The sequence below is a fragment of the Aureococcus anophagefferens genome (genome assembly GCF_000186865.1).
Source record: "Aureococcus anophagefferens unplaced genomic scaffold AURANscaffold_8, whole genome shotgun sequence".
Lineage (NCBI taxonomy): Eukaryota > Pelagophyceae > Pelagomonadales > Pelagomonadaceae > Aureococcus > Aureococcus anophagefferens.
Genome location: NW_008705568.1, coordinates 183498 through 205804, shown reverse-complemented (window position 1 = coordinate 205804; position 22307 = coordinate 183498). Strand labels below are relative to the sequence as shown.

Here is a 22307-nt window from a genome sequence, read left to right as displayed (position 1 = left end):
CCTGGAGAACGCGCGTTGCTTCGAGCCGGACACGACGACCGCTTCGCGGCGGACGACGACCGTCGCGCCGGGCATGCTCTGCATCCTCGACGACCAGCCCGAAGCCTGGAAGCCGTTTCTGCAGCCCTTCGTCGCGAGGATCGAGCCCTACCGCGTCGACCAGCCCATCGAGACGCGGGAGGATCTGGGTCTGCTACTGCGCTACCTCGGCGACCTCGCGGCGGACATGCTCCCGCGGCTCCGCACGCGCGGCGTCGTCTGGCCCCTGTCGGCGCGTTTCACGCGCGACGCCTAATTTTAGATGCGGAGTTCCTAGGGCGTGAACGCGAGCTCGAGCATGTCCGCCAGCACGCCGGCCGCCGTCGTGCCCGCGCCCGCGCCCGCGCCGCGGACGACGAGCGGCGACGGGTCGTACCACTGCGTGTAGTACTCGACCAGGTTGTCCGTGCCCGACAGGGACCCCAGCGGCGACGCCAGCGCCACGGACGCGAGGCCCACGGTCAGTTTCCCGTCCTCGACGTTCGCCGCGTAGCGGAGCGCCTCGCCCGCCGCCGCCGCCGCGTCGGCCTTGGCCTTGAAGCCGGCGTCGAGGCCCGGGAGCGCCGCGAGGAAGTCCGGCACGCTCAACGCCGCGAGCTCCGGCGGGTAGAGCGGCGTCACGTCGACGTCGCTCATCTCGAGCCGCCAGCCGAGGCCGCGCGCGAGGATCAGCGCCTTGCGCGCCACGTCGACGCCTCCTAGATCGTCGCGCGGGTCCGGCTCCGTGTAGCCCAACTGCTTCGCCTCGAGGACGATCTCCGAGAAGGGCCGGCCGGCCTGCAGGCCCGTCATGACGTAGCCCAAAGTCCCCGAGAACGTGCCGCTGATCTTCTTCACGGGGTCGTTGGCCATGACCAGCCGCTGGAGCGCCGCGATGGCCGGCAGGCCCGCGCCGACGCTCGACTCGTGGCGCACGCGGTCGACGAAGCGGGGCTGGCCGCACAGGGCGTCGTAGTCGGCCTGGGGCCCGCTGAACGGCTTCTTGTTCGCGGACACGACCTTCTGGCCGCCGGTGACGGCGCGGATGAGCAGGGGCACCGTCGCGTCCGTCGCCGAGCAGTCGACGACGACCGTGCCGGGGCCGAGGCCCGCGACGGCTTCGGCGACGTCGGCGGCGGCGATCGCGCCCTCCAAGCTCGACACCTTCTCGCCCTTGGCCTTGGCCGCGACGGCGCCCCGGAGCGCCGCGTCGTCTAAGCCGCCCTTCGCCACGAGGGCGCCCGAGGAATCGGCGACGAGGCACGCCGTCAATTTCACGCCGTAGGTCTTGAGGTGGTGGTCCCGGGCGCCGGCTATGGCGTCGACGAGCGCCGACCCGACGCCGCCGACGCCGAGGAGCGCGTAGTTCACGTTCTTGATGGCCATGTTGCACGTTTCGGCTGCGAAAGCGGTGGTGAGCAGCAGTGCTAAGCGCTTGATTACGCAATGCCACATGCGCGACTCGTCAGCCTATGTCGATGTTGCAGGCAAGCGACTTCAACGTGCACCCCAAAGGACCATTCCGGACGCGCCCATCACCCGCCCATGCCACCCAGCCTTAGGTCCCCTCGCGCGGCGGGCTCATGGGCGGCGGCGCGGGCTTCTTGCGCTCCTTCTTCTTCGGCGTCCGCGTCGCGTAGGACGGCGTCTTCTTCGCGAACTTGTCGGCCATGAGGAGGTCGATGTCCTCGAAGACGGAGTCGTCGATGACCTCGTCCATGTCGGGCACGCCGGCGTCGACGTCCGTGAACTCGGCGACGAAGCGCGGGCCGACGAAGGCGCCGTCGTCGTCGACGTCGCCGTCCTTGACCGCTATGGACGCGAGCATGACGTCCATCTGGACCTTGAGCTCCTCCGCCGTCACGGCCTCCAGCGAGTTCGCGAGGTGGCTCTGCTGCTCCGACGACCACTTGAGCGGGATCTGCTCGCAGGACCCGTCCAGGATCTCGATGAGGAACAGGAGCCGGTCCCGGGGCTGCTCGACGGTCACCAACGTGTAGAAGTTGTCCGGGTGGCCCCGGACGACGCTCCGCAGCGCCTTCACCGCCCGGTACAGCCGCGTCGGCAGCCGCACGCGCAGCTTCTGGGGCGGGTTCGGGTCGTTGGCCTGCGGGTTCGTCCGGAGCTCGTCGAGGTAGCGCCGGACCATCCTCGCGTCGAAGTGGCCCGCCTTGCCCTTGGGCTCCTCGCGGAAGGGCTCGTCGAGGACGTCGAAGGCGTCGTCCAAGAAGACGCGCTCCTGGTCGGGCGCGAGCAGGGGCCGCCGGTCGCGCGCGTCGACGCCGGCGCGGTCGCGCGGCGGCGCGTCTATTTCTCTCCGCAGCCACGCGTCGAAGCGGTCGCGGCGCACCCACTTGCGGTCCAGCGCCTCCGCGACGACGACGGGCGGCCGGCCGCCGGGCCGCCGCCGCCTCGGCGGCCTCGGCCGCGGCGCCTTGCGGAAGACCGCGGCGGGCGAATTCGCCGGCGGCCGCGGCGCGGCCGCGCACTCGCGCGCGCGCGCGGCGACGGCGCGCCGCGCGTCCGACAGGTGGTTCGGCTCCGAGTAGATGGACCCGTCGCGCGCGTCGTCGGCGTCGTCGGGTTTTGGCTTCTCGGGGGACGCGACGAGCGACCGCGCGCCCGTCGGCGGCGTCTCGAAGCCGTCGCGCGGCTCCGGCGGCGGGCTCGGCGGCGGCGTCGCGGGCGCGGGCGGCGCGTCGGTCTCGTAGTCGAGCACGAGCTTGGCGTTGTAGAGCAGCTGCCGCGTCGTCTTGTCCCAGGCCGTCGAGTAGCGCCGCGTGATGCAGCGGTGCGCGTCCAGCTCGACCGTTTCGCGGTCGACGGCCGGCGGCCGGCCCTTCTTCGGCCGCTCCGGCGCCGCCCGCTTCGCGCGCACGGCCTCGAGGAACTGGCATTCGAAGACGGCCGTCGCCGCGTCGTAGGCGTCCTTGTCCGCGAGGTACGCCGCCGCCTCCGCGGCCGCGACGGCCGCGGCTTTCGCCGCGCGGACGTTGCCGGGCGTGTAGCAGAACATGGCGGCGATCTGGTCCGGGTCGCCGCGCGCGAAGCGGCTGCAGTCCAGCGCGTGGAGCACCATGGTCAGGGAGAAGGACCACTCCTCGCCCCAGTAGCAGACGAGCTCGTAGGAATCGGAGTGCGTCTTCGAGTGCGCCTCGTCGCGCGAGAGCCCGTCGACGACCCGGATGAGCTCGTACATGACGAGGCGCACGCCGCCGACGCGCGACACGCCGCCGGCGACGCGGTGGCCGCCGCGCTTGACCTCGCGGCGGCTCGGCCGCCGCTTGAAGAAGTCGCGCCGCGCCGCGCGCCGCTCTCTCCCGCGGAGCGCGAAGCCGAAGCCCGGGTTCGGCGGCGGCCTCGCCAGGGCCGCGCGGACCTCCGGCAGCCGCGGCGGCGGCACGACGGTCATCGCCAGCGTCTGCTTGCCCGGGAGCTCCGCGAGGCGGTCCGGGTCGACCTGCGACTGGCGCGGGCCCACCACCAACGTCTCGATGGAGCCCGTCGACGTCTGGGGGCGCGCCTCGTAGGGCGGCGGCCGCTTCCAGACGCGCTTCTTGCCCGTCGTCTGGAACTCGCGGTCGCGGCGCGCGCGGAGCTTGTCCTCCGAGTCGAAGCGGCAGACCTCGGGCAGGCGCAGCACCATGAGGTGGTTCACGTCGGCGTCCGTCGACGGCGGGCACTTGAGCCACTCCGCGAGCTCCTTGTAGGCCACCCTCAGCGTCCACTCCAGGAGCGTCGCGCAGTGCGTCACGGTCATGAAGAAGACCTTGGACCCGCCCTGGGGCGGCTCGACGATGCGGATGCAGCAGCGCTCCTTGCCGAGGTGCGCGGCGAAGTTGACGACCGTGCCCCGGAACCGCTTGGGCGTCGCGAGCCACTTGGCCATCGCGCGCGCCTTCGCGGCCTCCTCGTCCCGCAGCCGCGCTTCGCGGTCGCGCGCGCGGACCTTGTCCGCGGCCTCCCGGACCTCGACGCCGACGTGCACCGACGGCTCGACGCGCACAGTGTAGGCCGTGTACCACGCGACCATGTCGAGGCGGTCGTAGTCCTCGAAGCTATGAGAACCGTCGTCGTTCTGCACCATCCGCTGCTTCACGCGGTGCTCGCCCCGGAGGACGGGCGGCGCGCCGCCCTTGGCCATGACCTCGGGCGACGTGTGCCAGCGGTCCAGGTCCTCGTAGCGCGTCACGCGGCGGCCGGCTAAAAACGGCGACGACGCCTCGCACGCGTTGAGCGCCCTGGCTTTGTCGCCGTCCGACAGCGCGCGGCCCTCGAGGTCGACGCCCGTCGACGGGTCGCAGCAGCCCCGGGGCGGTTTCTTCGAGGTCCACCAGCACTCGACGAGCGCGTAGCGCAGGTACGTCTGCTCGCGCAGCGCCGTCAGGAACGCGCCGCGGTTCCCGGGCTTGAGCAGATCCCAGTAGTCGGCCCGGTGGCCGAAGAGCGCCTCGACGTCCCGCGTCCCCAGCGTCGTCTCGCAGTACTGGGCGCACTCCGCCACGTAGCAGCGCAGCTTGAGGCAGCGGTTGATCGCGTTGACCGCGTGCGTCGGCACGTAGATGCGCCCCGCGAAGCCGACGCCGAGGAGCGTGACGTGGCAGTAGCTCCGCGACAGGATGTAGCAGCGCCGCTCCAGGACCTCCGTCGCCGCGGCGCAGCCCACGAAGCCCTCGTAGTTCGTCCGGTCGCGCGCGCCGTTGAAGAGCGCCGTCGCGACCCTCTTGGGCGGGTAGCGGCCGAGCTTGAGCCGCCGCGGCTTCTTCCGCCACTCGAAGCGGAAACTCTCGAGACGCCAGACCTTGTTCCGGTCCCGCACGGGCTCGGCGAGCGCCGCGAAGCGCTCGCGGTTCGCCGGGCGCAGCAGGGGCATGACGCGGCCGATGTCCGCGCCCTGCACCAACCGCAGGTCGAGCCGCGGCACCTTGCCCCGGGGCCGCACCGGGCCGCGGTCGTGCTCCAGCACCACCAGCGCGTCCTCGCGGATCTCGCCGAAGGCGCCCGACGCGCCGAGCGCGGCGGTCCCGAAGCGCCGGACGCCCGCGACCTTGAGGCCCGCCGTCGGCGGCGGGCCCGGGGCGGCGGCGAGCGCCGGCGGCGGCCGGTCGCCGACGGCCTCGGGCTTGCTCAGCAGCGCGGCGATGCGCCGCTTCGCCGCGGGCGCCTCGAGGAACGCGTCGCGCGTCGACCCGACGAGGCCGGCGACGAGGCTCGCGTCGTCGCCGCCGGACGACGCCCGGGGCAGGAACCGCGCGGAGCTCGGCGTGGGCGCGCGCGACTCGAGGGCGAGCTCGCTCAGCTTCGGCATCGCGGCGGTCCAGGACCGCGACAGCAGCGCGTCCGCGGTTTTCGGCGCCCGCTCCGACGGCCGCGCCCCGCCGCGCTCGGACGGCGGCGGCCGGGACCGCGCCGGCGCGAGGCGCCGCTCCGACGACGGCGGCCGCGACAGGGCGAGGCTCCGCTCCGGGAGCGTCCGCTCCGACGCCGCGAGCGCGAGGCTCCGCTCGGTCTGCGGCGGCAGGAGCGACGCCGACCGGCTCCGGGCGACGACGTTTCGCAGCTTCTCCGGTTTCCGCCGCCGCATGGCCGCGCGGAGCGCCATGGCGTCCGAGAGGATGCCGCCGCCCTCGGGCGGAGGCAGCCCCAACATGGCTGCTGGGAGAGCCCAGGCCCAGGCCCAGCGTTGCTCGCGTCAAGGTGCCGTACTTATCGACATGTTGAGGAGCACCGGGCTCACGAGCTCGGTGGTGACCGCGATCTCGACCACCGCCTCTTGACTTTGCACGAATGAAAGGCCTCCTCGCCCTGCTCCTCATCGCTCCGGCCGTTGCCAGGCTCGCGCCGACGCCCGTCAAGGCGTCGACGCGCGCGTCGTCGGCGCTCGCGAAGAGCGGCGGCTTCTCCTACGGCGAGTTCGCCAGAAACAACGCCGGCGCCAATGGCATCATCATCGGCGGCATCAAGACGGGCGCCGCCGACGCCATGGCCCAGTTCGCGACGCCCGGCGACTTCGACTTCAAGCGCAACGTACGCGCGGCCCGCGTCCCGCCGTTCCGCCGCGCGCGCGGCGCCGGCGGCCGAGCCGACCCCCTTCGCAGGCGCTGTTCGCGATCTTCGGCGCGCTCTACCTCGGCGCGTTCCAGTACTGGTACCAGGTGAACATCTTCTCCAAGGTCTTCACGTCGACGGCGCGCTTCACGTCCGAGTCGCTCGCGGAGAAGGCGCGGGACGTCGACGGCTTGGTGCAATTAGCGTTCCAGATCGCGCTCAACTGACGATCCTCAGCGTCGTCTACCTCCCGACCTTCTACCTCTTCAAGGCCCTCTTCTTCTCCGACTGCGGCCTCGCGTCCTGCTTCTCCGACGCCTGGGCGACCTACACCTCGAACCTCGAGACGGACCTGCCGGCGCTCATCAGGTGCTGGGCCCCCGCGGACCTCGTCTGCTTCTCCGTGCCCCTCTACCTCCGCATCCCCATCCGCCACCTCGTCTCCTTCTGCTGGACCATCTACCTCTCCCTCGCCCGCGGCTCCGCGTGACCGCGGGCCGACCAAGCCCGGCCCGCGCGGAGCGGGCGCCCGAGAGCCTTCGTCCGTAACGTTGTTCGGTGTGCCCGCGGGGTGGTCGGCTCCGGACGGTGCGCTGATATCCCATATGGTACGGGCGCTTCGACTCGGGCTTCAACCCTGGGCAAACCTCCGAGGTGGACCGCGAACGAGCCCCTCCGTGTAAAAATCGACCCGCGTTACCACCTGGCCTTCTTCGCCGCGGCGTCGACGGGCCGGAGGACCCAGGAGACGTCCGGGACGAAGTAGCAGAGGAAAAGCCGGAGCGCGACGCCCCGGAGCTCCGCGTCGACGGGCGCCCGGAGGTCGGCCGTCGTGACGCGCGTCTTGTCGTCCCACGACGACGCGCGGTTCGCGCGCTGGTTGGCAAGCGCGTGGGCCGCAGCGCTCCCGGCGGATATGACGGGGAAGTCGACGCCCCTCGGGATGCGCCGCGGCTTGGCGTTCTTCGCGTCGACGACGAGGAGCGCGGCGGCGCCGGCCCGCGCGGCGTCCTCCGCGAGCGCGGGCACCTCCGCGGAACTCGCGACCGCGGCGACGGCGAGCTTGAAGCGGACGTCATCCGCGGCTTCCTCGGCCTCGCGGTCCGCGCGACGGGGCCGGCCCCAGATGACGCCCGTGCCGCCGGGGTCGACGCGCACGTCCCCGGCTCGACGCAGCGTCCCCAGCTCGAGCGGCCAGCGACACGAGAGCGCGCGATCGCTCGCGCGGACCCGGTAGGCCCCGCCGAGCGCGTAGCGCCCGCCCGAGAGCGCGAGGACGCGCGTCGACGCGACAAAGTCCTCGACGAGCAGCCCGTTCGCCGGCTGCGGGCTGTGGCAGGACGGCCGGTTGTCGACGAGCACCGCGCGCCGCCGCGACCGGTCGCCGATGGCTAAGCGTCACGTCCTTGCCCCGGCTCGGCTGGTCCGCGAGGACCCGCGTGAAGACGCGCTTCCGCGGGTCCAGGAGCTCGACGACGTTGGCCGCGTAGCCCGGCGACGCGGCCGTGCTGACGTGCTGCTCGACGCCCGGCACCATCGCCAGGCCCCGCAGGAGCTGCAGCGCGAGGGGACGGGCCGTCGTGACGAAGTGGATGCCGTCGTCGTCGACGTGCTCGATCGTTTCGTCGCCGCGCTTCAAGACCTTGCACCACTGGTCCTCGCGCCACTTGTTCTTCACGCGTTTGCTGCTAATCAAGGTCTCGTCGAGGTCCCAGACGATCTGCAGCGGCGACGCCACGTTCGCCGCCGTCGCCAGCCCGATGTAGCCGCCCAAAGGCATGGCCACGCGACGCCACATGCTGCCGCAGTTTCGTGCTCGATGCGCTCGTTGGCGCGCGACGCGAGCGGTGGTGGCGTCGAGCGCGCTTCCACTGCAAGGCTAGAAATTACAGTGCATCTTGATCTCATCTTGAGGAACTTTGGCTTCCACTGGTTGCGAGTTGCAGTCGATACTCTGCCATGTTGACGCTCGGCGTGACATCACTTGGTTGACTCCAGACCGCCTCGCCCAGGTTTGGGCACGCGATGCAGCGGTTCCAGGACTTGGCGCGGCGCTCGGTCTGTGGACCATGTCGCGCCTCGGGCCCGGCTGCGAGTCGCTCGGGAAAGACCATCGGTCGAAGGCGAGCAACTTAGTTCGCGTCGGGGCAGCCCGTGGATGTCGAGAACGGCCGTTATCGGTGGGGGGCGACCGACGAGGGGCTCGCATTAGTGTTGAGGTCCGAGACCTGCGACCAACTCCGAGGAAACACCCCCTGGAATGTCGCTCCCGAGGGGGCTGTCCGGGCTTGGTCGCAGGTCTCGCCTCATGCATTGCGTGGTGAGCACCGTGTCGCCCGCGGCGCCGCGCGCCTCCCGGAGCCGGTGAGGTGATCTCGATCAAATCCACTCGAGCCGAAGAGCTGCCGCGAGGGCATCTGGTCGCCCCCATGACGAACGATCCCCGACGCTCTGTGACTCGAAGGGGACCGAAAATCGGGTCGGGGGAAGCTGCCGCGCCTCATTCCACCCCCTGGGGCTGCCCGTTTGCGTCGCCTCGCAATCGTCCGGATGTCGCGTCTTTTCATGTGCCTCACCCACATGTTTGCGGACCTCAAAGCCACTGGGATCGTTGCACGTCGCTGCATATTCGAGGAGCACGGGGCCCTCTAAGGTGGAAATTCCATCATCGGCCGCTGAAATACTCCTGCGGAGACACCGTCTCTAGCCCTCTAGAAGCTAGGATTTCTTCAAAGTTTGTCGTTGCATGCAAAAGTTCAAGGGACGGGGTATCCACTGCAACTCGCAACCAGTGTTCCTGCCAAAATAATGTTGTTGTTCGTTCGCGACAATGTTGTGCTGAACTGACGGTGTCAGCTCGTGTTTGGGGTAGACGAGCGCCCAAGTCGCCGCGGACCCGCGGCGGCAGCCCGGAGATGATCGCCAACTTCTGGAGCCCGCGGTCAACGCTCTCGCCCCAGGGCAGCATCCGGGGCTCGGGCAGCGTGTCGAGCCTCAGCTCCGACGACAACGACTTCGCGAGCGAGAAGGAGGAGGTCGCCTTCCTGCGGCGCGAGGTCGAGGCGCTGCGCGCCGCCGCGGCGGACCGCGCGGCGCCCGTCGAGCGGCCGCGCGGCGCGTCCCCCGCGTCCGACGGCAAACGTCGCGAGGCGCGCGCGGGGCGGAGGCGCAAGGGCCCGCCGAGCGGCCGGGCGCTCCTGCGGAACATCGTCGCGGTGCTCGTCCTCAACGTCTGCGGCATGTTCGCCTTCAACTACGCGGAGCTGCCCCGGGAGATGCGGCGCGCGGCGAAGGAGCGGCGGCACACGTACGAGAACCTGAGGCTCGTCTTCTTCGGGACGGAGGAGAACAAGTACGTCATGGGCGACAAACAACAAAACTTCGTGCTGGACAAGATGGACGGCATGGACATCAAGTGGAAGTGCGGCATGTGCCGGAGGCGCATCGACGAAGATATCGTGGCGCGCGTCGAGGCCGCGATCGCGCGGAACAGGTCCGTCGCGCTCGACCGCCGGACGGGCTGGTCCAACTACGACGACATCTGCCCGAGCCGCGACCGCGACTGCAACTGGCGGCCCATCTCGTCCTTCTACTTCACGCTCACGCTCTTCACTACTGTTGGCTACGGCAACTTCGCGCCGCGGACGGACCTGGGCAAGGTCTTCGTGTGCTGCTTCACGCTCATCGGCATGATTTATGCTTTCGCGACCTTCAACATGTTCGGCGAGCGCGTCGCCTACTCGCTGCGCAAGCTCGGCCGGCGCATCGACGAGATGGTCCACGCGCGGCGCGTGCGCGCGGGGGCCATCCCCTTCGACGCGGGCTGGGAGAAGCGGAAGCACGGGCTGTCGGACCGCGGCTTCGCGCTGGCCGTGAGCCTGTGCTGCGCGGCCTACCTCGTCTTCGGCGCGTGGCTCGCGATGGCCGTCGAGGACTTCTCCTTCGGCAACGGCCTGTACTACGCGATCTGCACGCTGTCGACGCTCGGGCTCGGCGACTACACGCCGGGCATCGAGACGCGGTCCCTCGTCGTGGCCTGGATCTACATCACCGTGGGCCTGGGGTTGTTGGGATGCACGGTGCGCATCATCCAGTCGGCCGCGAACCGCGAGGCCGGCGCGAGCCACGACGTCCACCCCCGCGGCCGCTGGCGCGGCGCGTCGATGGTGCAGAAGAGCAACCTGTTCGAGGACGACGACGACCCGGACGACATCCTCGCGCTGGACGACGACGACGCGACGACGCCGCCGCGGCGGCGCGACGAGGAGAAGCAGGCCGACACGCCCCCGATTTTCGTCGAGGACGCGTCGTGCGACGACGGCGCGGGCAAGGACGGGCCGGACTGGCTCTGCGCCGTCGGCTGCGGCGTCGCCGGCCTCGACGGCGCCGCGCCCGCGGACGACGACGCCGCCGCGCGGGGTCCCGACCTCGCCCAGTACGCGGACGACGCCGCCGCCGCGCGGGGTCCCGACTTCGTCCAGTAACCCATCGCGGGCTCAGACGAGGGAGAGGACCTTGCGCGCGAGGTGCCAGAGCGACGAGAAGAAGAGGAGCACGTTGACGGCGCAGAGCGGCCAGTTCACGGGCGAGATGACGAGTGAGTACTTGGAGAAGATGGCCGCCGTGAGCGTCAACGCCGAGTACTGGCCTACCAAGTGCGACGGATTCGGATTTCTTCACATCTTCAGGCGAAATTCACGCGAAAAAAACACTCCTGTCGCTCGACGCCGAGTACTGGCTCAGCGAGATCTTGGCCACGGGGCGCCACAGATCCGTGAGGGACGCGAGGCTCAGGAAGAGCTTCGTCACGGGGGGGTACGGGTGGATCGTGAAGGGCCCCGCGGCCGACGCGGCGTAGGACCCCGGCGGGGACCGCGCGCGCAGGCCCGGCGCGGCGTAGCTGAAGGCGCCGATGCCCGCGAAGAGCGCCCCGAAGCCCAGGCCGAGCGCGCGGAGCTCCGCGGGCGCGGTCTCGGGGAACGCCGCGAGCTGGTAGCCGACGCAGCGCCGGAGCTGGTTCCCCTGCGCGAGCAGGTTGAAGAGGTGCGACCCGGCGAGGATGTAGTTCGGCGGCGTCACGACCGTGGACCACTGCAGGAACGCGCCCGAGTAGAGGAGGAGCGTCAGCGTCATCTTGAGGCTGATGAGCTCGGGACCGGCGCCGAGCGCGTCCGCGACGCCGGACGCGCCGAGGAACCAGCTGCACGTCGCGCCGAGGAACCCGAGGAGCCGCGCGGGCGACGTGTTGCACGTCGCGACCTCGTTCGCGACGGACCGCGCGATCTCGCCGAGCGCGCCGCCGCCGCGCAGCTCCTTGGCGACGTGTGTGGCCGGCGCCGCAGGCTTGGCCGCCGCGCCGCCGCGGAGCGCGACGACCGACGACTTAAGCTTCAGCGGCTTCAGCCCGCGGCCGTGTGCGCTGCCGATCAACGCCGCGAGGAGGACTTGCAACTTGATGATGGCCATTATGCTCTCGTTTTGGCGGCGACCTCAAGGACATGTGAGGCGGGGGCGTGTTGAATCCGCACTTTTTTAGGCTGTTGAACTTTTTTAGTTATTGGCCTTGCGCGCAAGACGACATTGAGCCCTTTCAGATGCAACAAGAACCAAAGGAATCGGTGGCCATGGCGCCGAGAACGAGCATGCCAAAGTAGCCCCTCACCATTGCCAGAGCCCTCTTTGCCATCGATTTTCTCAAGATACAGGTCCGCCCTTCGAGTGCAGATTCTAAGCGCCCCCGCCTCATGTCGAAGAGCTCGATCCTCGCAAAACCTATCTCGCCGCGCGCGCTCGCGCTAGCCAGACGGACGCACAGTACTAGGATCACCAGGGGCGGGGGCTTTTGGGGGGGGAGCGGGGGTCTTTGGTTTTGGTCCGCGCGCGCGCGCGGCTCGTCAGTTCGAGCGGGGCCGTCTACTTGATGCCCTTGGCCTTGAGGGCCTCCATGCGGCCCTTGGCGCCGTACTCCTTGATGATGGGCTTGCGCTGGAGCTTGTTGGACGCCGTGAGCATGCCGTTCTCCGGCGTCCAGGGGTCCTCGAAGGCCGGCGGGATGGTCTCCTTCGCGCCCGTGCCCGGCAGCAACAGCACGCCCGCGAGGATCTCGTTGCTCCCGAGCTTGCCCGCCTTGCCCGCGGCGACGAGGGACCGCAGCACCTCCGCGTTCATGGCCTCGTCGGCGCAGAGCGCCTCGAAGGAGGCGTAGGCAATGCCGTGTTCGTCCGCGTACTGCTGGAGCTTCTTCTCGTCGGCGACGACGAACGCGACGGGCCGGTCCATGTCGGAGTCGCCGTAGCACAGCAGCCCCCCGTTCGCGCCCGACACGTAGGGGCTCGTCGAGTACTCCTTCTCCATGGACTCGATGGCGATGTACTCGCCGCCCTTGAGCTTGATGAGGTTCTTGAGGCGGTCGACGATCACGAGCATGCCGTCGGGCCGCCAGACGCCGACGTCGCCGCTGCGGAACCAGCCGTCGGCCGTGAAGACCTCCGCGGTCTTGTCCGGCTGCTTGAAGTAGCCCGCCGTGAGGGGCGGGCCCTTCATCTGGACCTCGCCGCGGCCGCAGCAGGGCGCGCCGTAGTGGCTCTTATCGGTAGAGAGGTACGGCTTGCCGTCGCGGTCGTTGATGTCGCACGACTCCAACCGGATCTCCACGGACGTCAGCGGCGGGCCCGCGACCCCATCCAGGTTGTTGTCGTCCATGGGCTGGATCGTCGCCGAGCAGCACGTCTCCGTCAGCGCGTAGCCCTGGACCGCCGGCGCGGAGAACGCCGTGCGCACGAACGTCTGCACCTCCGACGCGATGGCGCCGCCGCCGGAGATCGTGCCCTTCAAATTGCCGCCGAGCATGGCGGAGAACTTCTTGAAGACGAGGAGCTTGAGGAGCGGCGAGTCGCGGTGCTGGCGCAGCGCGTAGGCCCGGCCGACGAAGCAGATCTCGAAGACGAGCTTCTTGAGGAACGACATCTCCGCGACCTTGTCCTCCATGCCCTTCTTGAGGATGTCCCAGACCTTGGGCACGCCGGCCATGAACGTGGGCTTGAACTCCTGGATCGCGCCCGGCGGGTGCACGTCGCTCGGCGCCCGGTTGATCGTGCCGTCGGGCCGCTCGCGCACCGCGCCCGTCGACGTCAGCGTCCGCGGGTCCGCGTAGCCGATGTTCATGCCGAGCGTGAGGCACGTGAGCTCCGCGCAGAACTCGAGGATGTGGGCCTGGGGCAGGTAGCCGAGGTAGTTGTCGCCGGGCGACGACACGGGGCCCAACACCTCCATGCAGCCGGATATCGACGAGAGGATCGACTCGTGCTTGAGCATGACGCCCTTGGGCTTGCCCGTGGAGCCGGACGTGTACATGATCACCGCGACCTGCTTCGGGTCGAGGGTCGGCGCGGACGTCGCGCCGAGGACGGAGTCGCCGAGGGCGAGGGCGTCCTCGAGCGCGAGCGCGCGCACGCCCTTGGCCGCGTCCGGCGGCGCACCCTGGTCCGCCGGCGCGACGTTGACCTCCGTGTAGACGATGGTCTTGAGCGACGGGCACCGGGCCTTGAGCCCGCAGACCTTGGCGACCTGCTTGCGGTTCGCGACGACGACGGGCACGTGGCTCTCGTTGATGGCCTCGCCGACGGCGTCGATGCCCAGCGTCGCGTACGACGTCGCCACGACGAGCGACTGGCTCAGCGCGCCGAGCGCGCAGATCATCCACTCGGCCGACGTGTCCTCGAAGAGGAGCACGGTGTGGGGGCCCGTGACCTTCTCCACATCGCAGCCCGGGGGCAGGGGCTTCATGCCCACGGACTTGTCGACGAGCGCGGCGCCGAAGCGCGTGGACCGGTCGTGCAGTTCCTGGAACGTGATCCACGTCGTCTCGCCGAATTTCTTGAGGGGGAACTTGGCGCCCTCGGGCTTGTAGTCGCCGAGGAACGTGCGCGTGCCCATGGCGCGGTAGGAGCCGTACTTCTTCGCCACGTGCTTGAGCAGGGCGCCCGTCGTGCGGACGTCGCCCTCGGACGCGGGCACGGGGCTCGTCGAGAGGCCGCCGAGCGCGCTCGTCTTGCGGCGCACGGCCGTGCCGCCGCACTCGACGGAGTAGGGGCCCTTCATCACCTGCTTCAGCGTCTTCACCCAGCCGAAGAGGGCGAACCACAGCAGGAAGTCGAGGATCCAGAGGAGCCAGGCGAGGGGGTTGAGGAGGAGCGCCAGCGACGGCGTCGCCGACGCCTTGAAGGGCGGGGCCTTGGCCTTGCCCATTTTGTCGATGCGAGCGCGACGAGGTCTGTGTTCTTGCGACGACGCGACGCGACTGGAGTATTGCACTCCGCCGCAAAGCGCAATCCTCGAGCACTCCGACCTACGCAGCCGATGTTGCTTTATTAACCTAGCGGTGCCCCTAGCGCGCGATGCGCGGCGTCTCCCGAGGCATGCGCGGTACCGGTGGACGCAGCATACTTGTGCGCATCCCCTGGACACCTCGCGCGGCCCGCAAGTCGCGAATCGCGGCGCGCGCGCCCCGAAAACAGCGATATTTTGCCAAATCGGCAGATCTGACGCTTTGGGGCAGCCCGGGAGCAGCCCTGGCGGCGCCGCGGCGCGCCGCGCGGCCATCCCATCGAGAGCACGTATGTATGCGACGGTTCCATGGGCCGGGCGTCGAAGTTCGACGCGACCACGCGCCGGGGGCCCGGCCCGAGCGTCGTTTCGACGACGAGCGGAAACGGCTGACGCGGCGCCGAGTGGCCCCAGGGCGTGCGCCGGGCGCCGTAGGGCTCGGGTTCCGCGCCGGGGGCGCGGAGCGGCGCCGCGGACCGCTCGAGGCCTTCGTCGGCGACCGGAACGTCGACCCGGCGCGGGCGGCCGCCGGCCGAGAACGCGCCTCCGGGGCCCGGCGGCGGGGGACCGCGCGGGGCCCGGGAGCGGGCCGGCGCGCGCGGGTTCGGCGCCGGCGACGTGCCCGACGAGCCTCGGGGCCGCGGAACCGATCACCGACGCCGCGTCGGCTTCGAGAAGGGGCGCGCCGGACGCGTCCGCGGGACGCGGGCCGGTGGCGCGGTCGCCTGTGTAAGCCTGCCATAACAGTGTGTCTTGCTTAGTGCCCCTTGTCCTTGGGTCGTCAGAAGCGCGGCGTCGCGTCCTCCTTGACGACGATGGCGAGGTGCTTCTCCGCCTTGAGGTAGTCACGCGTTCGACGTCGCCGAGTGCGACGACCCACTCGGACGCGAGCCGCTCCCCGGGGACAGGAACGCGACGCGCGTCCTTGGTGGTGGTGACCTTGAGGTGGGCGCCCGAAGTCGTCAGCGGGACGGACGCGCCGCCGAAGCAGGTGGACTCGAAGACGCCCGACGTCACACGCTCCGGGCCGGCCTCGTCCTCGCCCTCCGCGACGTCTTTCTCGAGCGTCACGACGTCGTCGGGGTCGGCGACGAAGAGGCCCAGCTCGCGGCATGTCGCAGCGACGTCGTCGTCGACGCCGTCGTCGTCGATGTCGTCGTCGGATACCTCGGTCCCGACGGACGCGGCTTGAGCGTCGCTGCCGTCGTCGTCGTCGTGGCGTTGCGACATCACGCCGTCGTCGTCGTCGCCCACGGCGGGCGTCCCGCCGACGAGCGGGACCGGCGGCAGCGGCACCGCAGGACCCGTCGGCGGCGCCGTCGGCGGCGGCGGCGGCGCGGCCTCGAGGAGGCTCATCATCGAGTGTTCGACGCAGCTCGTGCTCTGCGTCGCGAGCGAGAAGCCGCCGTAGGCCTGCGTCTTCGTCGAGGCCCGCTGGTGCTCGACGACCTCGTCGTAGCCCATGCCCGCGTCCTGGGCGTAGGCGAAGGTCTCGTGGTTCGACTGCTCGCGAAGACGGCCATGGTCTCGGCGACCCGGAAGACGAGCGACTTCACGTGTTCAGCAACGCTGGCGGCGGCGCGGCGGCGAGGCTGGGCGCTGGCGGCGTTGTGCGCGATGGCTCGGCTCTCCCGGGCGACGGCGGCGCGTGGTGACGGGGCTGGTTTTTTTTTGCGAGGCAGCCCAATCTTTGTTGCAGCCTCGCTGAAGTGCGGACGGCGCGCCAGGCCCGCGCGCGCGCGCACGGCCCGGCCCGGCGGCGCGACGACGTCCCGCGGGACTCGCTCCTAGCCGCCGGGCCCCAGGCGCCGCTCCCGGCGACCGCTGTAGGTCGCCCCGGCGAGCTAAGCTAACTAGAATTACGTACAATACCCAGCAAAAAACACCAAATTTGAACAGGACCAAAAAAAAAACACCATGAAATTCACCATCAAACTGCCGAACTTCTTCAAGAATTTCAAGAAGGCGTGGGCGTCGCGGAAGGCGAAGGCGAAGTGCGCCGCCGCTCTCGACCGCCACTCGCTCGACGCCACGCTGACCGCGATCGCGGTCCACAAGGCGGCGCCCGCCGGCGAGCCCCCTCTCGCGGTCTACGCGGCCCCGGAGATCGTTTCGGCGCCCGTGGCGCCCGTGGCGCCCGTGGCGCCCGTGGCCACCGAGGCCCCCGAGGCGCCCGAGGCGCCCGAGGGCGAGCCCAAGCTCCACCCGATCATCGCCGCGCTCATGCGCTCGTGCACTCATAAGTCCTGCGCGCGCGGCCGCAACGTCTCGATCCTCAACTTCGTGAGCGAAAAAGAGGGCCGCCGCGGCGAGTTCCACGCGGCCGCCGCCGCCTACGTCGCCGCCGGCGCGATCCGCAACGAGCGCTCTCGCGCTAAGGCGCTCAAGAAAGCGCGCGCTGCCCTCGATGAGGCTGCCGTCGGGCTGTGCCTGCCGTGCCGCGACGTCAAGTGGCTCGCGAAGACGGACCCCAAGAAGGAGGTGCAGCTCCGCAAGAAGCTCCTCGCCTACTGGCGCGAGCACCAGGCGCTCGGCACCAAGTGCGTCGGGGGGCACTGTGGCGGCCTCAAGTTCGACGAGCTACTGATCAAGTGCCTCGAGCTCGACCATGCAGGCAACGCGCACCTCAAGAAGAAGCGCAAGGGCGGCACCTCGACCAACGGCCCCTCCGAGGTCGAGGCCTTCGTGGACATCGCCGACATGTTCCGGGACGTGCTCAATTGCACGCCCAAGTGCGCCTACTGCCACCGCATCGACACCACCGCCGAGCAACGCGCTCAGGCCGCGGCCGAGGACCTCCGGCGCGCGACCGTCCCCGAGGGCGAGTCCGCGGACGAGCGCAAGTCCCGCGAGGGCGCCATCCTCCAGCGCCAGAACCGCGTGGACAAGCAGGACTACATCAACGGCCTCAAGCGCGCGATCGGCCGCTGCCAGGAGGCGTCGTGCGACGTCCCCGGCGGGCGCCTCGTCGTCGAGGGCAAGGAGTCCGGCCACCACATGGCCCACCTCGAGGGCCACGAGAAGCACAAGCACCGCGACTCCGGCGGCTCGGGCATGGCGCGCCTCGCGAGCGACGGCGCCAGCCTCAAGCACAACAAGCCGCTCATCGACAAGGAGCGCACGCACTGCCGCCTCCTCTGCGCCAACTGCCACAAGATCTACGACACGGACGCCCTCCACGCGCGCCGCGCGGCGGAGCGCGAGGCTCGCCTCGCCCTCCCCCGGGTGTGCATCCCCTGCCCCTAGACGGCCCCCGGCGCCGCAATAAGTGCGACTCGGTTCCAGTCGGCGTGGAACACGATGGATCCCACCGCCCCCGGCTCGTCGCAGACCCCAGGATCGGTTCGCGCCGCCGCCGCAAAAACTCGCGCTCCGGCCCCGTCGCGGCCGGCGGACCGTTTCGCCGAAGGTCGGCACACCGTCGAGCAACCACCATCCCGCGCCCTTCGGCACGACACGTGAGCGATCGCGCCGCTCCTGCCCGCCCAACAACACGGGGAACACGCCCCGGCGCAGCCGTAAGGTTTCGGCCGTCGTCGAGGCACCGCGCGCGCGAGCGCGTGCGGGAACATGTCGTCGGTCCCGGCGCGTCGCCGCAGCGACTCGGCCGCAAAATTGGGGCGTCCGGCGAGCCGCTCGGCGGCCTCGGCGGGTCCCCGGAAAGCGCTGCATTCGTCGACCGCGTCGAGGGGCCGATTTTGCGACGCCGCGCAAACCGACGAAATCGGCGCGCGCCGACGGAATGGGGCGTCGGAGACCGAGGTCCGGTGCGGGTCTCGACGTAGGAACCGGCGCGGGGTCGGGACGCGGCGCAGCGGCGCCAGACAGCCTGTCCGCGGCGGCCGCAAGTTAGTGATGCAGCATAGGCTGCGTAGACGGCAACATGGGCAAGGTCGGCGCACCTGGGCCTCGTTGAGGCTAGCGTAGCGCCGGCTGCGTTACGCAATGTGCTCTCACTAAGAGGCAGCCCCGGCTCTCGAACGGAACACAATGCCGTCGTCGCTGGCGCAGGCCGCGAGCGCCGTCGGCGGCGCCGATGGCGCCGGCGCCGCGTCGACCCGGAGGACGCTCGACGCCGCGGACCGCAGCGTCGTGTCGTCGGCGGCGAGCGTCGCCGGCGCCGCGGCGAGTATCGCGTCGGGCGACGCCGCGCGCCGCGCCGCGCGGACGCCGCCGAAGAAGAAGGCGAAACCGCCGGTCACGGTCATCAACGACAGCTTCGAGCCCGGCTTCCGGAAGGAGATGGAGAAGGTGCGGATCGTCCAGGGCAAGAAGCGGCCGCCGGGCGTCCAGGGCAAGAAGGAGGAGGGCCCGCGGCCGCGCATCAAGACGGCGGGCAACGGCATGCTCTTCGGCAAGGAGTACCGGCGGGGCGAGATCCTCGCCTGGCACCGCAAGCGCCTGGGCAAGGACACGGCCTACTCGCGCGTCGCGCCGACCGAGGACCCCGAGTCGAAGCGCGAGCGGCTCCGCGCGGAGTGGTGGGGGCGGAAGAACGTGGCCTACGGCCCGTTGAAGTTGGAGACGTTGCCGACGACGGAGGCGAACTTCGCGGACCCGCCGAACCTGCGCTGGGGCGACGAGGAGGAAGCCCAGGCCGTCGACGCGAGCGAGGAAGTGAAGGCCGCGTGGGCTCTGGAGTCGGAGAAGCGCAAGCAGGCGACGCTCGTGACGTTGGCCGAGGAGGCGTTGACCGACGCCTGCGACGCCGAGGACGAGGCGAGGATCCTCGCGTGCCTCGAGGACGCGCGGGCCGTCGGCTGCGCGGCGGACTCGAATGCCGTCGAAGTCGCGGAGTTCACGCTCCAGGACATCGAGCGCCGAAAGGAGGCGCAGGTCACGGCGGACCTGCGCGCGCGCGGCAAGGCAGAGCGGGAGGCGACGCAGGACTACCTCTGGACCGTGCGGACGCACCTGGGCCGGTGCACGCGCGCCGTCGATCCGTTGGCGGAGCTCCGCGCGGACGCCGCGGGCATCGACCTCGCGCCGCCGTCGGCGAAGGCCGTGGACTGCGCGCCGTCGGCGCCCCAGGCGCAGAAGCCCGACGAGGTCCGGGCCATGCGCGACGACCGGGGCAACTGGTTCGTCGTCTCCCGGCAGGCCCACGTCGTCGAGAAGAACGGCTACCCGATCCGCACGACGTCCTACATCAATCACGTTCCCCAACGCAAGGAGAAGCCGCCGCGATGGGTCATCTGGGGCGGCTCCGTGCGCCACACGTAGGCCGCGCGCGCCGCGCCCCCGGCCCGAAGGGCCCCGGCTTCCTAAGGGCCGTCGCTTACAGGGCCGTGTGTCGCCGCGTCGCGGAGCCCGGCCGCCGCGTCGCGGACCGGGGCCGGTTCATGTCGCGCCGCGTCGCGGACCGGGGCCGCCGCTCCGACGCGGACCCGTCGCCGCCGTCGCCGGCGACGACCTCGCGCCTCGCGCGCGCGTCGTTCTCCCGCGCCTCCCGCCGCCGCCGCCGCCGGTCCGCGGGCGAGATGCCCTCGGGCGACGCGCGGCGGCCGTCGTCGCTCCCCGGGATGGGCGGCGGCGACGGCGCGAAGTAGTTCCCGAAGGCCGCGTTGCCCGCGATGTCGAGCCTGCGCGGAACTCACATCTTCCACCCGAATTCAACGTGAGACGGTTTCGACGCGAGCTCTTTTGTTGTACTTCGAGAACTCCACGAGAGCCATCGATTCGTCCCATCGATTCGTCCAAAAATCAGCCGAATCGACGTCGATGTGACCGAGCTCGAGAGTTCTGAAGTTTCGCGGGGACCCGTTTCCCGCGCGGCGTCGAGCATGTCGGCGCCGGCCGCGTTCACGGGGCCGGACCGCCCCGTGCGCCGCGCGTGCCTTCGTTTCTGCATCATCGTGGCGACGCCCATCTGGACGGCGCGGCAGTCCTGGAAGACGCCGTCGGGGAAGTGGGGCACCGTCGGGTTGTCCGCCTCCGCGTGGGGGTAGTCGGGCGTGACCTCGACGCCGCAGCAGTAGCAAAAGTCCGTGCGCTCCCGCGTGCAGGGCATGGCGTCCGTGGACTTGTGGACCATGTGGTTGCAGGTCTCCGGGTCGTCCTTCTCGATGATCTTGTAGCAGCCCGGGCACCGCTGCGCGCCCTGGAGCTCGCGCCACTCCTCGAGCTCGACGTCCGCGCGCTCGTTGCACTTGATGTTCGGGTGCCAGGGGCACTTGCAGCGCACGCACCAGCGGTAGGCGCAGTAGGGGCACTGGACCATGGGCGTGCCGTCCGCGGGCAGGTTCACGAAGCAGCCGCACTTGACGCAGTGGATGCCGTCGCCGATGACGGACCGGTCGTGGAACTCGCAGAACTTGCGGTACTCGGCCCGCCCCAGCACGCGCCGCGCGTCGTTATCGGCGACCTGCACCTTGCAGCCCGTGTGGTGCATGGGGCACCGCAGGGGGAACATGGAGATGTCGCCGAGCGCCGCCCGCGCGTACATGCGCAAACATCCGACGCAGACGCGGTGGTCGCACTCGAGCTTCAGCACGACGCCGTCGTCGGCGTAGCAGATGCAGCACTCGCCCTTGGCGCCGGCCAGCGCGTTCTGGAGCCGGTGCGCGAGGGCGCCGTAGTGGCGCGCGTGGCGGATCAAAGGTTGGATCGGCGCGGCCGCGGACTTGGACGTCGCGCCGTAGGGCAGCAGCTTCGCGAGCTCCACGCGCCGCTTCCGCCAGTAGGACACCGCGGCGATGAGAATGAGGCCCAGGAGGCCGCCGCCGACGCTCAGCCCCGCGAGCGCCTCGTCGGACACGGGCTCCTCCTCCTTCTTCGACGACGGCCACGCGTGCGCGGCGTCGTCCCAGCACCGCTCCGTCGCCGCGCGCGGGTCCCGCACAGGCCCCGCGGCGGCGACGAGGGACACCGCCGTCGCGCCGAGGTCGCCGCTCAGGGACCGGTTCAGGTAGAGGCGGGCCAGGATCTTGCCGCAGAACGCGACGAGGGTCGGCCGCGCGCCGCAGCAGCCGCCGCCCGCGAGCCGGTCGGCGCAGCCGTCGCAGGCCAGCAGGAGCTCCCCCTGGGGCGTCCCGCCGGCGTAGACGTAGAGCGACGCCTGGGGCTCCAGAAAGAGCGGCGCCGCGAACCGGAGGGACGCGAACGCGACGTCGCCCGCCGGCGCGACGGCCCAGGCGCAGTCGTGGGCGGCGGCGCCGAGCGTCGCGTTCGTCGCCGACGCGTTCGCCGCCGCCAGGAAGCGGCCCGAGGCCCTCGAGGACCCGTATAAAACGCGCGCGGCCGGCTCGAGGGGGTAGCGGGACCCGGCCAATCGCCGGAGCGCGACGTCGCCCCTGTCGAAGTCGCCGGCGACGGTGCCGCAGTGGTTCGGCCAGGCCGTCGCGAGGTCCGCCGCCGGCGCCGCGTCGTTGCCGTCGACGGTCGCGACGGTCTCGCCGTAGGCCGTCGCGAACGCCGCGGCGGCGCCGGCCGCGGCTTCCTTCGCGAGCCGCGCCGCGCGGTTCGACGACGCGTCCAGCGCCAGGGCGAGGGATGCGCCGGCCGCGGGGGCGACGTCCCAGTAGCTCGACGGCGCCGGCAGGCCCGCCGTCTGCGAGATCCAGGGCCCCAGGACGAGCGCCTCGCGGACGCGGTCGTCGCCGAGCACGGCGTCCGACCGCGGCACGGGCAACAGGATGTTCGGCGTCGCCGGGAGCGCGAGCGGCGGCGACGTGACGGAGAAGTAGTGGCCGAGGAAGCCGAAGCCCGCGACGCCGGCGCCCGTCTCGTAGCGGACGCGGATCGCGCAGCGCGCGTCCGAATTCTCGCAGTCGAGGACCAGCGCCGGGGGCGGCGCGTCGCAGCCGTCGTCCGCGCAGCGCCAGAGCAACGCGCCGTCGTCCGCGGACGTCACGTTCAGCGCCACGCTGCCGCCGAGGTCGAGGCGCGGGAACTCGAGGACGAGGCGCGTCGCGGCG

At 70.9% G+C, this 22307-nt stretch overlaps 3 protein-coding genes across 3 annotated transcripts; 1 reads left to right on the top strand and 2 right to left on the bottom strand.

Annotated features, from left to right (window-relative positions):
- Window positions 1-312: 312 nt before the first annotated feature.
- Window positions 313-1404, bottom strand: AURANDRAFT_58978 (hypothetical protein; the record flags this gene model as incomplete). Its single annotated transcript, XM_009038236.1, has 1 exon — window positions 313-1404. The coding sequence occupies one exon, from the start codon at window positions 1402-1404 to the stop codon at window positions 313-315; it is 1092 nt and encodes a 363-aa protein (XP_009036484.1).
- Window positions 1405-9635: 8231 nt separating this feature from the next.
- On the top strand, window positions 9636-10157 carry AURANDRAFT_14019 (hypothetical protein; the record flags this gene model as incomplete). Its single annotated transcript, XM_009038581.1, has 2 exons — window positions 9636-9857; window positions 9906-10157. Coding segments are annotated over 2 exons (474 nt in total), but the record flags the coding sequence as incomplete, so codon positions are not given.
- A 1714-nt stretch (window positions 10158-11871) lies between these two features.
- Window positions 11872-14369, bottom strand: AURANDRAFT_37371 (hypothetical protein; the record flags this gene model as incomplete). Its single annotated transcript, XM_009038235.1, has 1 exon — window positions 11872-14369. The coding sequence occupies one exon, from the start codon at window positions 14311-14313 to the stop codon at window positions 11980-11982; it is 2334 nt and encodes a 777-aa protein (XP_009036483.1).
- Window positions 14370-22307: the final 7938 nt, after the last annotated feature.